Here is a 21,350-nt window from a genome sequence, read left to right as displayed (position 1 = left end):
AGCTTATTTTATCTCAGGCCATGCCTGCTGGATTCAAGCCACTTCTCCTGAAAATCAGGTTCAAATGGTCTTCTGTAAGTGGCCAAATCTCAAGTGATGAGTCCTAGTAAATTTCTTGCACCAGGTCTGGTCCTTTGTGCCAGTAAATACAACATCGTTGTTTACCAGAGTTCATCAGTGTGTGTCTTGATTATTTACTAAGGAGTAGACTGGTTTCTCTTTTCCAAAGTCAATAGAAATCGAGCTTTGGGAAATGCACTGCAGCACAAGGTACCATGGTGAGGTTGGGGATAACTAAGGCATATTCCAGGCTCTTCTTCCAAGAATCCTGGTGTTTGTCTGGTTTGGTTTTGCAAAGGTGGGACTGCGGGTAGGAACACGCTGGTGTGAGGCGAGCGCTGTACCACCAGCCTGCACTCCCAGGTTCTGTCCGTCTCAGTTCTCCTGAGGCCCAGACAAGAATGCAAAACATCTGACCTTTACACTCATTTTCTCCTCCAGTTTTGCCACAACATGGCAATGGCACTGTTGTCACTACCCTCTGTACATGTATGAGGAATAATCATGAAAAATTTGCTCCAAATTAGTTTAAAATTGTGCTATCTTGCTGGCAAGAGAGCATAAGGTTCATTTTGGTTTTGAAGATGGTAAGTTTAGTTTTCTAATATTTAAATTATTTCAGGATTTTTTTTGCAATTAAAGATTTTCAGACCTTTAATTAAAATGAATTATACTTGTGAATTACATATGTATTTGATATATGATTATTTCTTTGATAAAATAGACAAATACATCCTTTTCCACTGCAGAAAAAGTATAGTTTTATAGATTTTTTTTTAAAAAATTAAAATTGCATGGATTTTTAAAATATACTTTAAAAGTCAACTTTGGGGGCTGGGAAAGACGATGGCCCAGTGGGTAGGAGCACGTGCTGAACAAGCAAAGGCATCTAAGTTCAGATCTGCTTCATCCACACAAAACCTGAGCAGGACCTGTGCACCTGTCATCCCAACCACGGGGGAGGGGACAGAGACGGAGGAGACAGGATGATCCCGTGGACTTGCTGCTGGCCAGGGAGCGTAGCTAAAAAGTGAGCTGGGGGTGACTGAGAGACCTTGTGTCATGAAATAGATGCAGAACAGTAAAGGAGAATGACACCTCCTCTAGCCTCTGCAACATGAGAGTGTGGGCAAATATGAGGCACCAGAGTATGTGAGAAAGTCATATCCCACTCTCCGCTCTACTGTGGAGAGTGTTCTGTCCATTGGCTAGATCTGGGTAGGGGTTTAAGGTTTACTGCCTGTATTGTCCTTGGCTGGTGCCTTAGTTTGAGCGGGACCCCTGAGCCCAAATCTGCCTATCATAATGTTCTACTTGTAGGCTTCTAGGACCATGTCCCCTGGAGGGGGAGACCTGGTGGCACTCAGAGGAAGGACAGCAGGTTACCAAGAAGAGACTTGATACCCTATGAGCATATACAGGGGCGGGGGGGGGGGGATAATCCCCCTCAGGAACAGTCATAGGGGAGGGGAATAAGGGGAAAATGGGAGGGAGGGAAGAATGGGAGGATACAAGGGATGGGATAACCATTGAGATGTAACAAGAATAAATTAATAAAGGAGAAAAAAATAAAAATAAATTAAACCACACACACACACACACACACACACACACAAAGAGAGTGTGGGCAAGCTCATACACACATGCAGTAACGCAAATACACATATGCATACATGCCTACACATATACATACACGCACACATATACATACACATGTACACATGCACATATATACATACACATACTTACACACCTACATACACACATACATGCACATACATACACATACACATGCATACACATACATTGAAGTGCACACCCATGTACACACAGTTATGTTTACATCATTCAGTGGTCAATAACAAGTCAAGGCATGTCTGTGTTAAATGGAATGGATCCTTTCTTTAGCAATGCCTCCTTTCCTTAAAGAAAACCCATCTGGTCTAGGGGTCCAGGGCAATGTATTTCCCTTGCTGACCGTGCGTGAGGCTTTGAGTTCCTCCTCCAGCATACCAAGCGAATAAAGGGAAACTATCCATAATCAGTTACATCTCGAAAAACAATACGGTGATCTGCAACAAGACTAAAATGTGCATTTTGAGGCTTTGGCTACTGCTAACAAATAAACTCATGCCTGAGATAATACAGTTATCATATGATGAGACTAAAGTGCTGCTAGTGACTTTTAGAACACCCTGCCTTCCATCCAATGAAAAGAAGTTGACAATTTTACTCTCTTGACCTGACTCTTAATAGCAGGTAGTACTATCCCTTACAGCAGTTGCACAGCAGCAAAAAAGGAAAAAAAAATTACTTTGAAAATATGTTCATCAGAATAACTGTAAAGGATAGCCAAAATATGTGAACTTGATTTCTTGCTGCAAAATGCTGTTTTAGCTAACCATATAACACTACTATGTTCAATATACCCATCTTAGTTTCTTTTTTTTTTAATTTTTTGCATTTTATTTATTTATTTTTTCTCCTTTATTAATTTATTCTTGTTACATCTCAATGGTTATCCCATCCCTTGTGCTAAGATTAAAGGCAGGCACTGCCATATCTAGTCCAGACTACATTCTTCTTAAAGAAAGAGAGGGATGGGGCTGAGGAGACAGCTCAGTCAGTTGATGGAAACTAGGGTCTGCGGGTGAAGTTAATGGCAGCAGATGGTACGTTAGTGCACTTCAAAAAAAGATTCTCCTAATAGTCCCAGGGATGGATACAGGTCAAAGACAGAGGTGGGAAAAAGAAAAAGAAAAAAAGAAAAAAATATGTTCATCAGATTGAAAATTGGGTACCAGTCTTGGGTAGAAGTCTTCTCTACTACCAACATCAGTATTGCATGCGTATAGTGCACACATACATGTGTAAAAACAGAAAACAAACAATGACATACCGTAGGCTTCTTGTGTTGACATTTTTATTATAGTAACATATCTGCGTGATTGAAGTAACTTTACCATACAGGTGTCACATGCTAGAGCACGCCACGGCAACGCCAACCGCACGTTCTGTTGACATTTCAAGCACATCCCCTGTAACATTAGTATTCATACACAGGAAGTAAAGCACACAGGGATAATTTAATCAATGTTTCATGTTAGCAAATGCATCCTCTCAGCCTCAAATTCAGACTCCTCTGCAAGTCCATTAAAGTTCAGATGCTGCGTCACGGACAATAGCTCTGATAAGACTTCAAGGTCCAAAAGTGGCTGTTAGCCTTTGAAAGAAATAGAATAATTATCTGACCACTTTTCGAAGGCAAGCCTTCTTACTAATTTAGGAGTGATTAGTCTGTTGAGTGATGTGTTTGTCAAAGCAAGAGCTTTCAAGTTCATGGATGGAGATAAAACAGAAGCTTTATACGGCTCTTCCTAGATGACACTTCCTCGTCATATCACAGTAGGTTACCTGAGCAAATTCCTTGCAGTACACCACGTACCGCCTCATGACAGACCCTCAGAAATACAAGTCATCGCAACATGTGCCGTTTCAACCCATCAATTTCTATGGCAAGTTTGTTAAAGCGCATCTTGCTTCACACGGGTCTACACACTTCGTGGGTTTTAGGCATGCAGATTCAACCTCTTCCTGAAGTTCTCAGCAAACTGAACTGGAGCCAATATTCCACTGAAGTTTTATTGGTGTTCGGATAAAAACACACCCCTATAAAAATTCAAGGAAGGCCAAGGTTTAAAAGGCAAGGTTTCTCTTTTCTTTACTTTGTCCATGCACAGCTAAAGCTTCAAAGGGGGTGTAGAGTAGGAAGTGGGAGAGAGAGAAAGCAGTGTGAGGAATCAAGTTTCCTTTAGGAATATGTTTCTACAGTTTTCATTTATCTAAAAGCCAGCATTATTCCAAAGCAATTAAATATTTAATAATCGATATGTAGATAACATGGCCCTTTACACTTGAAGCTCTCAATTTAAAGAGAAAACTGAATATCCAAAAATCACCAGGTCACAGAATCACAGTTGTTACAGTTATATTTTTATTGTTGATTAATGCTTAGAACCAAGTACATGAGATTCTGAATGTAAATTAGCATTGCAAATAGAAAAGGAAGGAATTTTTTCTGCCACTCTTGAGGTATTTACTATTTCTTAAAGAATATATCTCTAAGAATGAAATAGTGCTTTATAGAAGATTAAATAATGACATGTATGCAGCTATCTTTTTGGTATTTTTGAATAATGTGTATTGCATATGTTTAAAATTGAAGATTATGTTTACACAGAATGACACTGACATGTTGAAAAAGAAAGCATTAAATTTCTATTCAAACATCTGAAATTTCCAATCAGCATAACCCCATACTCATCTGCTCTCCAAGCTAAAGAGAGAATTTGAATGAAATCATTTTCTTGAGGTCTAGGAGCCATTTACTCTCTGTGTATGCATAAATGTCGGGTAAGGGGAAGAGCTTTGCCTTTGGTTTGGTTTGAACTTCGGAGACAAGGAATCATGGAAACTTAGGGGATTTGACCTAAGGGGATTAGGCAAACCCCTGCGTCTTGCAGACAGCCCAGTTGCTTAACTCTGTGCTCCACAGACAACTTTATGTTTGAATATTAAAGATAAATGAAAGCTAACAAAATAAAACTCTGGCGCAGTAAAATGAGTCAAAGCACAACGTGCGACAGAGTCTCCTAACAGACTCAAACCCACAAGGCTGGCTTACTCAAGTGAAAACTAACTATGCCTTTGCATTGCGTTTACAGATGAGGATACAAAGCAAGCAAGTTACTACTTAGACAATTTGGAAAACAACCGTATCTTACAGTTTGAGGAAGCATCCCAGCCTTGAGACGGACCAGACGCCTAGGGTGGCCTGTCTATACTTACTCCCTTCCCTTGTAAGTAAACCAAAACCAACTCTAAGAAAAACCCTGGTGAGATTAACTAGCTTCTGTGGGTTGTCTTCCCCCTCTTCTATAAAGGAGAGATTTACACTGTCTCTTATGCAGATATATTTTAAGCATACACATAAGAAATTGATATAAAACTAAGGAATATTTCATACCTCTAATACCTGTCTATGGCCTCCTGAGATTTCCACGGCTCATTATCATATCTTCTCGTGGATGCTCATTAGGGGATGGTGCTATGACAACCACAGTCCACAGCACACCAGGTAGTGCACATACATAATCAGCACATGGCTTTCTGAACAACTTCATCATATCCAACTAGTCGAAACAGGAAAATGTAGGCAATGAAATTCTAGTGCTCAAAATAAGGCCCTGCTTGAGTAGCTAAGGAAATGATGTTTGTTCACAAATACTTGGCAGTTTTATATATTTAAATCTGCTCCTGACTTTTAATGTATGTGTGCTTCTAGGGTAAGAATTCCTAATGTTGGATGCTCTCATTTTTTGTTTTAAATGAAAATTCCTTTCCTGTATAACGTAGAAGTCCCGAAAAATACACTTTATTCAATAATCACTTTTGATTTCAGACAAAGTGAATGGCTAACAAACTAAGCTGGTATCACTTATCAATCATTTTAAGTCATCTCTCCATGACTTTTATGATTTTTTAAATCATAAATTGAAAACAAAAATGACTACAAGTAAACCATAAGAAGGACTGCTTTATTATTCCCAGAATGATTCTGTAATGTTCCAGCATTTTCCTCACTTGTTCTAAGAAATCTGTGCCATAATGAAGAATTCACAATATGGGCTCCTAAATACCACACTCATCTTTTTTATTTGGAGGCTTTATTCTCCTTCAAAAACATAAGATGCAGGATGTTTCCAGTAAGAAGTCTCTGCTGGAATGTGTGTGGGTAGGCAGCCATAAATAAGTAGCTACCAGTAATATATGTAAAAAATTAATATTATAGTAAAAAATATACTCTCCAAAGGTACTTTTAAAAGCAAAATGCATTTACTTTACAACTCTGAGTCACCACCACCTACCCAGCTTTGAATGAAGCCAGGCCAAGAGGCCTCTCACTTCTGCCGCTTTGGAATCATTTCTTCATTTACTGGGAAATCAGTTTTAGGATATGAGAAGGTGATGAGCATTTTTTTTAGTTTTGTAAGTACTTAGAATCTGGAGAAAAACCACTGGAGGGAAGTTTAAGCAAAGATTGTACTTTCTGAGTTCAAAAATCTGTAAGGGTGCGGCCTACATTTGTATGGAAAACTGAAAGCACACACATTGGTTTTGAAACTGCAGGCAAGAAAAGGGAGATTTGGCGTGTGCTGCTCGGAAACACAGGCATGATGCCTTTGGGCAGGACGACCACATCATATTGAACTTTGAATAAAAGACCCCTTCCAGGGTACATTGATGAGTAGTGACATGTGCTCATTGGCGCCTTCTCTTCAGTGTCTTTAGTTTATGAAGTGAAATGAGAAACTACTTCTTTAGACTTTTCAAGGTAAATTGGTCTCAACACTGCGAGACTTAAACGCATCAACACTATGCTTTCCAAAGAGCTATGAGACGCAAAAGCCACACAGCGAAGGCTCTGTCATGCCAACACCTTGTTTCTTTTGTGACTCCCCATGAAGTCAAAACAAATCACATTCATATTTTATTCTTAACCCACTGGATTATCTCCCAGCTTTAGATCACACTACGATCTTAGCAGATCTTTATTGAAAATGTATACTAGAGCAAGCAGCTAAATTTCCATCGAGGGGAATAAAGTGTTGGAGAGCCTGGCTGGGGTGATCTCTAGTATTTTACAGTGTGCTGTAGTAACAACAAACCCGTTTCACCCTAATCCTACAGTCAAACCAACCCCGGGCTCCTAAATCTTGTGTTTCACTGCTAAATAGCTACTATGAGTGAAAGAAGTAATAATATACTATCAGTGCTTTCTCAAGTCAAAAGCTGTGTTATCTAGAAAATAATTTAACACCATGATGGACTCTTCAGGATCAATTTTGCTTTATATACTCTGCAGCAAAAATAACATTTCTAGTAGGAAGTAATTAATTATAAACCTAGCAAATTCTACACATTTGAGTATTTGTGTAAACAACCTTAACACGGTTTATTACATTTCCAGAAAGGTTAAATCTTATATTCAGTTTTCTGCTAATTCTTCTTACATATAATAAATATATATATTTATATGTTACTTGAATGCATGTGTGTATGTATTTCATACACTTATATGACATATATACATAAAACAGCACATAAGGGTCACTTCCTTAAGGTTCAACTGGAGGAAATAAATAAATTGCTATTATGCATAGCCCATGGCAATCTTCCATTCAGTTTCACAAATGGCCGTATCGGGACGTAAACAAAACATTGGAGCGAGTCATTCCGGGTGAATTATATTTCATGTTGTACAGTGGTGATCTCATGAAGAATTGGGCACTTCCTGGTAGCAAATATCTAAAAAGAGTAGTTTAAAGTTAGAGTTTTGCAAAAGCTCATGAGTCAACATTTCTCATGAAATAAGTATGCAACTAAGTATTTGCCTGTCTTATCTGAAAACTGATATTATCACAAAAATACAACTCATACAAAATATTTCATCTTATGATTGAACTTCAAAAAGTTGAGCACAGATACACAGCATATGAACGCAGTGTCCTGTGGCATGCTGTCAGCACTGTACTCACACGTCACACCGCTGTTTATTGGCTCACGTTAAAAATTCATTATTGGTGCCTGAAAGTAACATGAGGAACCAAGCAAATGCCCCTTTAAAACATATTCTATAAGAAGCAGACACTTTGGCATCTCAAATAGTTAAGTCTTTCATGAAAAAACTGGCAAGTCACATTGAATTTCTTTCAAGGATATAGAAACATGGGTTCTAATTATATAATTGTGTCATTGATTCACTGCATGCCTTTAATCCCAGAACTCAGGAAGTGGATCTCTGTGAGTTTGAGGTCAGCCTGGGCTATGAAGTGAGTCCAGGACAAGCAGGGCTACACACAGAGAAACCCTGTCTCAAAAAACCAAGAGAGAAAAAAGAAACTTTGTATTCTTACACAATTCATTGTTTAAAGTTACAGGGTGTATTTAATCATACAACCAAATAACTAGGTGATATAATTCCCCACTTTGTGATTTTAGAAAGTAAGAAAGTATATATGCTATGTAAAATCTCTATTAGGATGCTATCATTCTATAAAGAGAGCATTATTTTCATATAATAAAAGTACGAGTAGTCACAATTGATAATAAATACTGCAAGCAAAATTATGGCAATTCAGTCCAATTTGGCAAGAACCTGGACCCTCTTTTTTTAATGTCAAGCTTTGAAAACTGGAAATTACATATGCGTTGTGCACCTATATCATCTTTTCTTGTGAAAACCTTGATAAGTATTTTTGCCAGTCCAATTTATAGGTTTAGAGATAAATAGCCAAGGAAATCCATAAGTATAAATGGAAGTTAAACATGGCATTTAAAGGCTGAGTGGTAGTAATGACTTGAGCAATGTATTGTAAAGTCAGGACAAAGATATCTATAAGGACTTTCCAACAACAGAAGAGACGATAGAAGACCAGAAATTAGCTGTGGTTTTAGGCAAATAAACAAATAGCAGGAGAGTATCAGCTGTTTCTTTTCCTTCCCTGGACACTGGAATCTTCTAGAGACACCATCATAAATGAACAAACAAGAAACAAAGTGAGTAGTAAGAACTGTCAGCTGTCTATTCTATGTACAACAACATCAGAATTATGATACATCTATATTAATGGGAAACTAAATGTACAGTTGTTCCCTACAAATCTTAGAGAAAGAGAAGAATTCATTATAATCAAACTGCAAACAGCATTCAGATTAAAACAGAATTTTCCATAATATCCATAAACATTATTTCATCATGAATAATAATACCTACTAAAGCTGTTACCTAGTATCACAAACTATAAATAATTGCTCCAATCATTAAGTTAATAGAGCAGTAAAATAATACAAAACAAACTAAATTAAATCAAAATTCCAGAATGGGTGATGAATAATGAAACAACTGATTTCTCACATCACAGATTATATAAATTATTTTCTTAATATCACTAGGGCAATTTATATGGATTAATTATGATGTCAAGAGCTGGTGAAGTCTTAATGATTAATCTGATACCTTTTGCCATTAAAAAAAAGTTTCCCGTCTTATGTAGGGCAAGGTGCAAAATAACCTAAGGTGCTTCATCAAAACCCAGCAGCCAACACTGGGTGGGAGCTACTTTAGCCTCTGAAAAATGTATCAGGAACAAGATAGTAAACAGCAACTTCTACGTTATGTGTGTGTGCATGTGTGTGCATGTGTGTGTATGTGTGTGTGCATGTGTGTGTATGTGTGTGCATGTATGTGCATGTGTGTGTTCATGTGTGTGTATGTGTGTGTGGTGTGTGCATGTGAGGGGCATATATGCATGTATGTGGTCGTCTGAGATATATGTGGTTGTCTGAGCATAATCACAAAGGCCCTGAGTTGATGCCAGTTGTTTCAATCACTTTCCACTTTACTCACTGAGAAGGGGTCCCTTGCTGAACCTGTAGCTCACCAACTCTAGCTAGCAGCTTGTCCCAAACATCCTCTATGTTCTGAGTTCTAAGATTATAGGCGGCCATTACACCTGCTGAGTTTCTGCTTTTATGTATTCAAGCCTTTATGCTTGTAGAGAAAAAAAAATATCCACTGAGCCACCTTGAAAAATAATGTTTTTCTCTTGTCTTTCACTGGCTTGGGAACCCCATGATCTTCCTGTCCTTGGCCTCCTGGGTGTTGGGATGCCACAACCAGCCTTACAAATGCTTTAAGCTTCATTTAGCACATGAAAAAAAGAATCACAAAGTACAGAATTCTAGGTGATTTTTTTAATAATAAACAGTCATTTAAATAGTATTTTATATGCCACCACTATTCTAATTTCTTTATAAATGTTGACATATTTGATTCAAATGACAATTTATCTAAGTTAACTTCACTGATAGCAACATTTTATGGGTGAATAAGCTTTATGGTGCACATGGGGTCAAAGGTCTTTCCCTGGGACTGGACTGGTCAGGGACTGGGAAGGGGCATGCAGAGCCCCATGCATATCTACAGCATGACTGCTCTCCAGGACACTTGTAATGGCACACAACACCTTATTTTAAACCTTGTATGCAATCATCATGTAAATACTTCCAGAAACATGAAGCATAAAATGACCTAGGAAGCACGGTGTTGGTGTACACACCACAAGCCCCAACTTTTAATAGCAGTGGAGGTTACTAAGAAACTGTTCTTTTGGACTTGAAAGAAAGAGAAGTGTGGCACGAACTTGAAAAAGCATATGGAATTACGCTGGAAAAATACTTGGCTTACCTGCAGCAAATGCTGTGGTATTGCAAGGCATTGTGGAGAAATGCAATAGTTATTTGCTTTGAAGTCTCCACTAATATCTCCTGGGGACTCCACAGCAGCTGAACAGCAAAGATTACTTTTAAATTGTTCTTTGCATTGGAGTTAAATAAGACAATTTGATTTTTTTTTAAGCAGGAAGACTGTCCCTAGGAAGTGAATTTATAGACTCTAGCTGAAGACTTTGTATAAGTACCAAAAAAAAAAAAAATACAAATAAGTTTACAGCTATTATCCTAGCCTATTTTTGCTTTACCAAAATAACTCATAGCTAACTGGGACCCAGGAGAAATACATCATACTGTCTCCATTCACTTCATAGTGATAGCCACATGCCTCATTTGTAAGGCAAGGCGTCGGCATCCTTACATACCCATCTTGGAGATGTAGACTACATTGTTTTTTTTTTAATTCCATATTGTTATAGAATCTTATACATCTTATTGCTAACCCTGCTGATCCCCAGAATGCCAATCACTCCAAAACTGATAGGGAATTCTCTTCAAAATGTGACTCACCTTCCAGCATCTTTCTGTAGGAAGACAAGGACCCCTGAACTCCTTCAGGTAAACCCAGATTCCTGGTTTGAGGACTGCAGGGTAAATAAAATTCAACAGGCTATGTGCCCTGTGCTTTTGGAGGATTTTTTTTTCTTGCTGTCTTGATATTTTGACACATAGAAATATTTTTTATCATTTTTTGATATAAAACTCAGTATGTTAAGTATAGTAATCTTATATTAATCATGTGCAGGTCTAGAATACTGTCAGCATCCTAAAAAGAAACTCTACACCTACTTTCTAGCTTCTCCTCAGCTTGGCTTCAGAAACTCCCCAGTGACAGACCTTGCCTGGCACACGGACTGCCCTGAATTCAGTGCCAAGCACTAACAGAAGACTATTTTAGGGAGATCCTTTCCTCTCTCCTAGCCCCTTACTAGGTACCCAACCACTGTGGTTACTTGGGTTGTAGCACATATATCAAAAGCTTAAAGCTAGCATCTATGTATAAAGGAAAATATACAATATTTGTATTTGAGGATCTGGGTTACCTCACTCAGGATGAGTTTTTTTCTTGTTCCATCCATTTATCTGTGAATTTTGTAATTCAATCTTTTAGCAGCTGAATAATATTCAATTGTACAAACATACCACATTTTCCTAATCTGTTCATCAGTTGATGAACATCCAGGCTGTTTCCAATTTCTGGCTATTAGGAATAAAGCAGCAAGGAATGCGTGTGATTAAGTATCTCTGTAGCATGGTGTACTTCAGTCGTGAGCTACGTCCTAAGGAAAAGATTCCTGAAGAACCACAGCACTGATTCCCATAGAGCTGTGCAAGTGTGCACTCACACTAGCAGTGGGTAAGTGTTCCCCTTACTCCTCAAACCTCACCAACAGGAGCTGCCATTTGTTTTAAAATGAAATCTCAGAGTAGTTCCAACTTACATTTCCTGGGTGGCTAAAGATGATGAACATTTCTTTAAGTGTTTCTTATCAATCTGTGTTTAATTTTTTTTTTTTTGAGAACTGGCTACTTAGTTCTGTCCCCATTTTTTACACTATGCTATTTGTTTTCTTGACCTTCTGCCTGTTTTTTTATATGCTGAAATAAGAACCTTCTATCATATATATGTGTGTATGTGTGTGTGTGTGTGTGTGTGTGTGTGTGTGTTTTGTGTGTATTCTCATTTTGTAGGCTGCTGCTGCTTTGTCTGATATATGGTTTTTTGCCATTTAGAAGCGTTTCAGCTTCATTAGGTCCCATTTATTAATTGTTGATCTTAGTGCCTGCGCTATTGGGGTCCCGTTCAGAAGTTCCTTTCCTGTGCCAAGGAGTTCAAGCCTGTTCTATGCTTTCTCTTCTATCAGATTCAGGCTTTGTGTGTAATGTTGAGGCCCTTGCTGCACTTGCAGGTGAGTTTTTAGGTGATAAGTATGGATCCACTTGCCTTCTTCTACACGCAGCCATCCAGTTTGACCAGCACTACTTGTTGAAGGTGGTATCTTTCCTCCATCATCAAGCCTCTCAACTCAAGGCTCAGGGAATACGCAGAAGATGAGGCAGAAAGATTTTTAAGAGCCAGAGGTAATGGACGACCATGAGGAAACAGTATCTTCCAGACACAGCAGGACGGATGCACTTATGAATCACAGAGACTGTGGCAGCACGCACAAAGCCTGGACAGGGTCAAGCCAGGTGGGATTCCAGCACTAAGAGGGGGAAGTGGATATCGGCCCCACTCCCACTCTTAACCAAGAGCCTATCTGCAATTGATACCCACTGACAGAAAATAAGTAGCTTTCACTAATGGAGCCACACTGGGTGCATTAACCACACTTCAGGGTCAGCCTCACGCCCAGGAGTGGTTGGCCAACACAAAACAGACAAAACAATGCTTTTGTTGAGTTTTTGCTTCACTTTACTTTGCTTCAGGCATTGGTCTCTGGTTTGTCCATTTGGATTCTCATTCCTGTCAGTTTTTCTGTATGTGTTTCTTGGCTTTTTGTTGCTTGTGTTTTCATCTTCCTCCTTCCGACGCAGGAAACTTCCATTTTACTTGCTGACCATGACATGACGTTGGCTCTTACACTTATGGACAGGATCACAGAAGCTTTTTGTGTCTGCTTACAAACTTGGATTGCTTGCAGTGCTTCCCCCTTTTGTGTCACATACTGGATTTCTTGGTTTCATGGCTATTATTCCAATGACCACACATTTTGTTTATATTTGCTCTAACTGATGGAGAGTTGACTTGACCCCATCTCTTGGCTTCTGGTTTTTTGTTTGTTTGTTTGTTTTTTAAGTGCTGCTGGCTACACTGGTGTGCATGTATCTGGGTGCCTGACCTCAGCTGCTTTGGGCCTATACTTACAGTTGTCACTGCTCGGCCATATGTATATTTCTAGTTAGCCTTCTGAGAGAATGCTGAACTGTATTCCACAGCAGCCACACACCCTCAGCACATCCTCAGCAGCAAAGCCCAGGCCTTTCTGCTCTCCATCTCTAACAACACCTGTCTATAATGGACCCCTGCTTGATACCAGCCATCCACCATGAAGTACTCGGTAATTTCAACTTTGATTCGGAAAGTTCGGGGACAAGGCCTATTTTCAAACCCTCATTTTGTCGCATGCCACTAATGTGAGTCCTGTTTCCTCTGCTCTCAAGAATGCCCTGCCCGTCTCCCGGAGCCTGTGAGCGTGCATAGGAATGAATGCTACCTGTAACTGACATGTGATGAACAGCAGGCCCACTAGCAAGGCCATCCTTTGTCTGAGATAAACGTCTCTTGTTGTAGCCTCAGGTCATTAGTGACATCATATGCTTGAAACTTTTTAACTGTGTAGCATAACACACGCTCAGAAAGGGGTGTTGAACAGAATAGGCATTCTGAAGCAATTTCTTACATAAAAACCACCACGGTAAGCAGATGGCCATCTGTAGAAACCCTGAGCTCAGGACAACAGCACCCTCTTTCCCCATGAAGTTAAGCCCCTCTTGGTCTTTATGGTACTTACATCCTTATTTCCCACCCACATCCACCTTCCGTAAACACTGTGATTATCCTTTATTTTCATTAAAGAATCAAACAAAATACATGTTCTTTTGAACCTCGACATGTTTGCTCCATCTTATGTTTGAGCCTTTGGTCCTGCATATGTAGGTCAACGGTTGCCCTTACCAATACTCAGTGCTGTTCCATTGTGTGATGTTACAGAAAATGTATCTAGTCTTCTGTTGTACGCTTGGGTTGTTTCTAATTTTTAAAAAAGTATTATGAGTAAATTACACCGTGACCATTGTTGTAAGGGTCTTTGTGTCCGAGCTCATACACGTCTACTGGAAAATTACTAGCACGGTGGCTATAAGAAGGTGGAGTCCAGTAGACAATGCTGCACTACCACCCGTTTTTGCTGTTTCTTGTCATGAAGGCAATTCTCATTTCTTGGTGTTCTTGGCAGGTCCTGGTGTGAAGCTTCAAGGATACTTTGTTCTATTATTTTGTAGTGTCCTAAGTACTGATTTGCTCATCTATATTTTTCAAATATTTATTTCCCCTTTTTCCAAGTTATCCTCCCCAAATTTCCATTTAGTGATCTGTTTTGTTTTGCTTTCTTAGAAGTTGTAGGAATTCATATATAATTTGTATCAGACTTTATTTTTGTCTGCATTTTGCTTTTTGCTTTGAGGTGGAATCTCACGTAATCCCAGCTAGCTTGAACTTGCTATGTAGCTGAGGCTGGCTTTGAACTCCTGATTCTTTGTGTCCACCTTTGATATTATTACAGCCCTGCACCCCCATGCCTTGGAACAATTTACTTTCTTAGATTGACCTATTTCATCAAGATGGCTAATGTTACTTTGTTTATCTGTGTACACAGCTTTGTATGCACTAATAACCTTTAGCTCTCCATTTCAAACTCAATGGCTTACTCTTGTCCTTATCATTAGTATTCTTGGGCCCTTCAATTTCAAGGCTGAGCAGGATTGAGGTACCAGGCAGCTTTGCCTGATTTCTCTCCTGAGAAGGAATGCCTGGACGGTTAGGTACATTTGTTACAAGGCTTCTGTGTTACATTGTATTGGACTGCAAAAATTCCTTGTCTTCTTTTTCTGTCTGGAAAACAGTTTTCTAATCACAAGTATAACAGAGTTTGATAAAGTGGTTTCTCCTTACCTGGAACAGGGAACAATACTAGGACTCAAACCTGCCACACCCACCACAAACACTCCTATCACTGAGCCACACCCCAGCCCTCTCTCTGGACCTTTTGAAATGGTCTTCTGTTATGTTACGCAGCAAAATACTTCAACCCCTTCTTCTTCAGGTTAAAGACTCTATCACCAATGCTACAAGCAGAAGCTGGATGAGGGAATTGCCTTAGCGAAAATGGTTTCAGTTTGCTAATATATAGCTTCCGATTTCACGTTTATGTTTATAAATAAGACTGAACATTTGCTTTTCATTGATAACAAAGCTCTGTTTGGTATCAAAGAGAGGTAACTAATCTTACAACAAGGAGAAACTAAATTCCCTCTTTTTTTGATAGTGACCCCATATAAACCTAGACATCAAAAACCAGTTGGAGAACGCACAGTCTACCAACTAATCTTAGTACAGTGGAGCATCAAGCTGGCCTCAATCTTTATTACCCTGAAAAGTACATAGTACAGTATACTTGTAATGAATACTTTAGTTCCTATGCTGACTCCAATGGTTTAGCTATTAAGAGACTGGTATGTGCTGTGTCTCCCTTATTGATGTGTTGTTATTTTTGTAAGGTTGCAATGTCAGAAACCATTCTCTTCCATATAATATTTAGAGCTTTTAAGGAAATATCACTCAAGATCATGTTATAAAACTGGGTGATGTCAACTATCTCTCTTTTGGTTTTTAAATAAAATATCCAAAGATACATCTCCTCATAAAAGTACTCAAGCATATTTTGTAAGTGCTTTTTATATTCATATTTATGAATACTCTTATTTGTAATTAATATATACATATACATTCATGTGTATATTTTAGGTTCAGGTACAACTTCATAAATAAAAATAATCCATCCATTAAATGCTAAACTCTATACAGTAAAATGTTATAGATTAATTTCTCTATGAAAGAAAACTGGTGTTCTTACATTGCTGTGTAATTTATCTGAGTTTTAATAGGTAGATATTACATTAAAATGTTTATTTCTCTCCACTCCTTGGGTTTCCATGAAAAGCTAACTTTCACTAGTATAAACGTTCTGGCCTCTTTCCAGAACTGCATTATCTGACTAGTGCATTTATAATGAGGATACAAGCATGCCTGGCTCAGCCCTTCTGCAGAGAAACTGCACGCTCACTTACCTACCAGCCCTCATGGAAGGAATTAAACTTCTTACGTTATGGTAGTAGAAACTGGTTGATCCAGTCTGCCTTGAAGAGGGTACGTTTATTCGTATATTACAACACTCACTAGAGTCATCTACATCGCTTCCCCAGTATAGCTTGTCCATAAAATTACATTTTGAAATCTCTGTCTCCTGTAAATAAAGGGTTCTGAACGTGGGCAGGAATGATGGGGCATTTATTGACACCTCATAGTGTTTAGACTCTTAACCCCAGGCCCATCTGAGCACATCCAGGAGTGAAGGACCAGGGATGCCTCGTTCTGTCCACAAAGATTAGAAGGAAAGCAAAGACTGGAAGCAACTGTGGGGTGTGACTTCATCCAGAATAACCGGGAACTCATCCTCTTTCGCCGTGCTCAACAAAAGCTACCTGATCCTACTTGATCCATCAAGAGACTGATTCAGAAGATCTAGAACTGCAGGAATGATACTCCACAGCACTGAAGCCCCCACCCACCCCCATGTGGGAAGTTAAAGCCTTCCTGATCATGTACAGCGTAACGTCAAAACAATGGCTATCATTTGCTTAAGTCAGATGGAACCATTAATGAAAGGTTTTGTTTCCCATTAAAACTGTGTAATACAACTTTAACGTCCACATATTTAAAATACTCACAGTTAAATTTTTCTCTAGAATGCTTATGATCAATTGGCTACTATTTGCAAAAGGGTTAAAACCGGTTCAATATCCTACACAGTGTACAAAGATCACAATCTGAGACAAGTTGGGCCTTCCTGAGGAAAGCATCCCAATCTGTTCTGTGGTTAGAGGCCACTGTTGTAGAAAGTGGGCTCCCTGGGATGTTTTTACTATCTCTATGTCTAATGGTTCCAATTGCTCTTCATTTTTTAACTACTCTCTGACCTTTTTGACTATGAATCCACTTTCACAAGTGCCATTCTTCTACTGTAACTAGCACTACAATATTTGCATAATAAAACTAAAGTGCCAAAGGTTGAGAACCTGGTTCCGTGCATGGAGAACAAGCCTACCCTGGGTAAAACCCTTGGTTCAGTTTCCCATAGCCAAACCAGACTGCAACAAATACCGGAAGTTGCTATTCATCTTTAATTCTAATAGGAACTCTAATTGAGTTGGAAAATTCTAAAACGGACTATTTGTTTACTCTGTATATTTTTTTCAGCTTAACAGTTGGTTGTTACTGTGTTTCCTACTTTTTAAAACTCAACCTGTTTTAACTGGGCACGAATGAAACTTGATTTTGAAACAGAGTTTCAAAAAATCATCAAGGTCCAGGAGGCTGTAAAGTGATTAGATAGATAGATAGATAGATAGATAGATGGATAGATAGATAGATAGATAGATAGATAGATAGATAAATGATAGGAAGGAAAAAAAATCTCCTGTTGATCAGCTTAGCAATATCTTCATAGAAGAATGAAATATAATAACATCAAACCAAAGATTCCTTCTCAATTATATTTTTCTCAAGGATAAATGCTGAAATGCTCCTATTGGACAATAATAGATAACTTTATTCCAACATTTTGGAGTGCTCAGTTTTTGGAAACAAGAATATTTAAACCCAATATGTTTATTTCCAACCACATTATATCTACCATCTTTAGATTTTCTTTTTATTGTTGTACTTGTCCAGTTTCTTAAAGACTATGACTGTTCAAATAAAAGCTACTTTGTAGATTACAGAATGGATGTATTCTCAGTTTTAGGTAATTCCTTGGTTGTGTAAGGATGAAAAGACTCCTAATTTTAAAAGGCTCTCAATTTCAAACTGTGCCATGATATGTGTCTCCACAAAACCCACAGGGAACTGAGAATGTAAAACGTACCTGGAGTTTCCCCAGTCAGGACCGATGCCTGAGATGGGTCCCCTCATTTCCGTTGTGTATTTGTAAACCACCAGCAGGCAGTGCTTGCAAAGCTCCACCAGGCGCTGGCAACACTGGAGCTGCAGAGGAGTCACCAAATCCGGGCTCTTACTGAAAATGCTCTCCCAAGAGGATCTGTTGGCATAGAAACAGACCTGGCCTGATGTGCACTGTTAAAAATGGCAACCAGCTAGCTCACGTACCTAGCAACAAACTGAGAGAGAAGGCAGAAATGACCTCTCACATATGTCGTGAATGTGAAAGTTTTATAGTAGATACAAATTAAGAAATTAGTCTTCATTTTTTAAAAAAATCAAATTATTACTGGATTTGTCCTCAAGGCCATTTGTGCCACAAACCTGGATAGTTAACAAAATGGCTCATTCCTGCTTTAAAAAAAAAAAAAGAAAGAAACAACTCCATATTAAAGTATCTGTTAAGTGCCTGGTTAATTTCTCAAATTTTAGGTATTCTAGGAATTTTCGGGTTTTTTTTTTTTTCCTTTTAATTTGTTCACTTTACATCCCAATTGTAGCCCCTGGCCTTGTTGTCTGCCTCCCCGTCCCACCCTCTCTCCCTCATGCCCCTCCCTCCCCCCTAGTCCTCAGACCTCATCCTATCAAGTCTCATCTGGCTCCATTCTTATTCAGAAAGACAAACAGAATAGACACTGGAAGCACTTGAAGAGAAGGAGCAGGATGGGAGCCTACCACAGAGGTGCTCTGAAAGACTCCACCTAGCGGATGCTGAGACACACAGCCAGACTTTGGGATGGAGCGCAGGGAGTCTTATGAAATAGTTGGGGAATAGAGGGACCTGGTGGGAACAGGAGCCCCACAAGGAGACCAATGGAGCCAACAAATCTGGGCAGAAGAGGGGCGGGGGTTGCTGCAGAGACTGATGCACCAACCAAGGACCATGCATGGTGTGGACCTAGACCCTCTGCTCAGATGTGGTAGACAGGCAGCACAGTCTCCTTGTGGGTTCCATAATATGGGGAGTAGGGACTACTTCTGACATGGACTCTGGCCCCACATGTTGATCACTTCCCCCTGGCAGGGCGGCCTTGTCAGGAATTTGGTTGGTTTGTTTGTTTGTTTTTAATTCTATAGTTAGCACAATACTAGAAACAAAAAAGATGATAGTTTAATTTAATTTATGGACACCCTGCTGTAGCGAGCTCAGTTTGACCCCTTGATTAAGAGTCCCTCTCACAATACTTTCTCTCTCTCCTCTCCTCTTCTCTCTCTCTCCATCCCCTGAGCTTCCTCTCAGGCAGGTGTGTACTCCAGCAGTGATGGGTCCCAGCAGGTGCTCACCCACACAGCGTGGTTTGGTCCCTTCCTCTTTGAGGGAGCTCATAGTTCCCTGGAAAGGCTCACTGTTTGTGTGTTACTGACTTCAAATCCCAAGTCAGTCGTCATGGCTCACATCAGATAGATCTTAGCAAGCACTGGGAGGGGAGGGGAGGAGAAGGCTTTTCAAACCTTGAGGGGAAAATGGCTGGAGATTTCATAACGGTTCAAGTTTCTTTTAACAAAAACCAATTTGTGTAATCCCCAGGAGAAAGGATAGGTTTCAGAAAGGAAAAAAAAAAAACACTAAGGAAAAACCTTTTTTCCTAAAAGCAAAACAAAACATAACAAAAATCCCAACAGGAAATTCAACGACTCAATTTTCAACATTCTATAGCTGTTTTATATATTCGGAATTTTTAAAAAAATCTTTACACAGTAAAAAGTACTTGAGACTTTTTTGTTTTGTCTTGTCTTTTTCTCTACAAAAATGACTGTTTATTTTCCCAGGAGAAAAATATGGTTCTAGAAGACAGCTTGTCATCAGCAAATGACAGATTTTCTTATAGGGTCAAAAACCTCAAGTGAGCTAATTGAAAGAAATGGATTTTCTTATGAGTTTAGAAATGTTTAAGTCTAAATATAATTCCTCTTTCTTAGCAAAGGCGTAAACATTTCTGATCTATAAACAATTAAATGCTAGCTCAATTAGCTCAAAATTTACTACTAAACATAAGACAATATATGTGTGTTATCATGACATATATTATAGCTATAGATATAAAATTAACGTACCTAGTTGAACCAAGAAAACACTGGAGGAGATAATTAGCATTTACATTTGTATTTACTATGCATAATCTAACACACCTTAAATGTCTGAGCAGAGAGATATAAAATTGTGTATGTTTGTAAACACACAGAACATGCCCTGTGTTTTGACAGCCCACCCAGCCCTCTCTGCTGGGATGCTGATGTGTCTATGAGAGTCTGCCTCCCTCACCACCCTCCATTCTGAACAGGATTATTTACATTTTTATACTTTAAAGCTGTCTGATTAGATCTGCACCAGGTCTCTCACATCAAGGTTATTTTTCCTCGACTGACCTCAGGATTTAGAAGGAAGAAGGGATGAAATAAGGAGGAAGAGAGAAAAGGAGGCTCCTTCATTTTAATCAGATGTAACTGTTTACATAGTATGTGAAGTTTGTCTTTAAAGCCTTTGATGCTACCAACTGCACATGGCTAGCCAGAGCTTAGCTGACTCTCCTTTAAGGTAGGTGAACAGCGTTGACTGGTCTACCATTTTCTTTTCAAGATATGCACATGAGTCCGTGTCTTATACACACTTCTTGTGTATATATTCAACACTACTAGTGAAACATTTCATTCTAGTCTATTAAGTTATATCCAAGTATCAGCATCCCAAAATGCCTCAGAAGAGAAAAGGAGGACCTGAGTCCTGTTGCCAGAGGTTACTAAAGCCTCCTCCACATGCAGGAGAGCTAGGCTAGAGTCTCAGCACCGCCCTCCTCAGCTGGTACCCACCACCAGGATGCATATGAAAAGCTCCAAGCTGCTCCTGTATCCCAGATGCCCAAAGCAACAGCACAAAGTTTTCTGGGTTGTTTTGTTTTGTTGGCTTTGTTTTTATTTTCACAAAGGTAAAAGGAGATGAGAGGAGTTAAAAAATACCATTGCTTTCAAATCAAAGAACCCAGGGCCCTCATTGCCTGCTTTCTGAAACCAAATTCTGAGGAAATAAAAGCACCAACATCAATGAATTCTAAAAGAATAATTAAATGATTAAATAGTTCTTTTGGGTTTTTCCTAATCCTCAGAGAAATACTAAAGGGAGTGGTTTTAGGTGACATTTTTAGTGACATAACAACAAGGG

The 21,350-nt window shown here is 39.0% G+C and overlaps 1 protein-coding gene across 3 annotated transcripts in view; it reads right to left on the bottom strand.

The window, feature by feature from the left end:
- Nucleotides 1–2,961: 2,961 nt before the first annotated feature.
- The window catches only part of TTLL7 (tubulin tyrosine ligase like 7), a 115,270-nt gene continuing 96,881 nt past the window's right edge, over nt 2,962–21,350 (bottom strand). For all 3 annotated transcript variants that reach the window (XM_084757295.1, XM_084757294.1, XM_084757296.1), the window contains 2 exons: nt 18,120–18,293; nt 2,962–7,428 (listed from right to left, as the gene is read on the bottom strand). In XM_084757295.1, coding sequence (XP_084613421.1) covers nt 7,308–7,428; nt 18,120–18,293 — 295 coding nt within the window. In that variant the 3' untranslated portion in view covers nt 2,962–7,307. The remainder of the gene's footprint in view (nt 7,429–18,119; nt 18,294–21,350) is intronic.

Source organism: Acomys minous (genome assembly GCF_964271855.1).
Source record: "Acomys minous genome assembly, chromosome: 14".
Taxonomy (NCBI): domain Eukaryota; kingdom Metazoa; phylum Chordata; class Mammalia; order Rodentia; family Muridae; genus Acomys; species Acomys minous.
The sequence above is the reverse complement of the archived record's forward strand: the minus strand, read 5'-3'. Positions and strand labels throughout refer to the sequence as shown.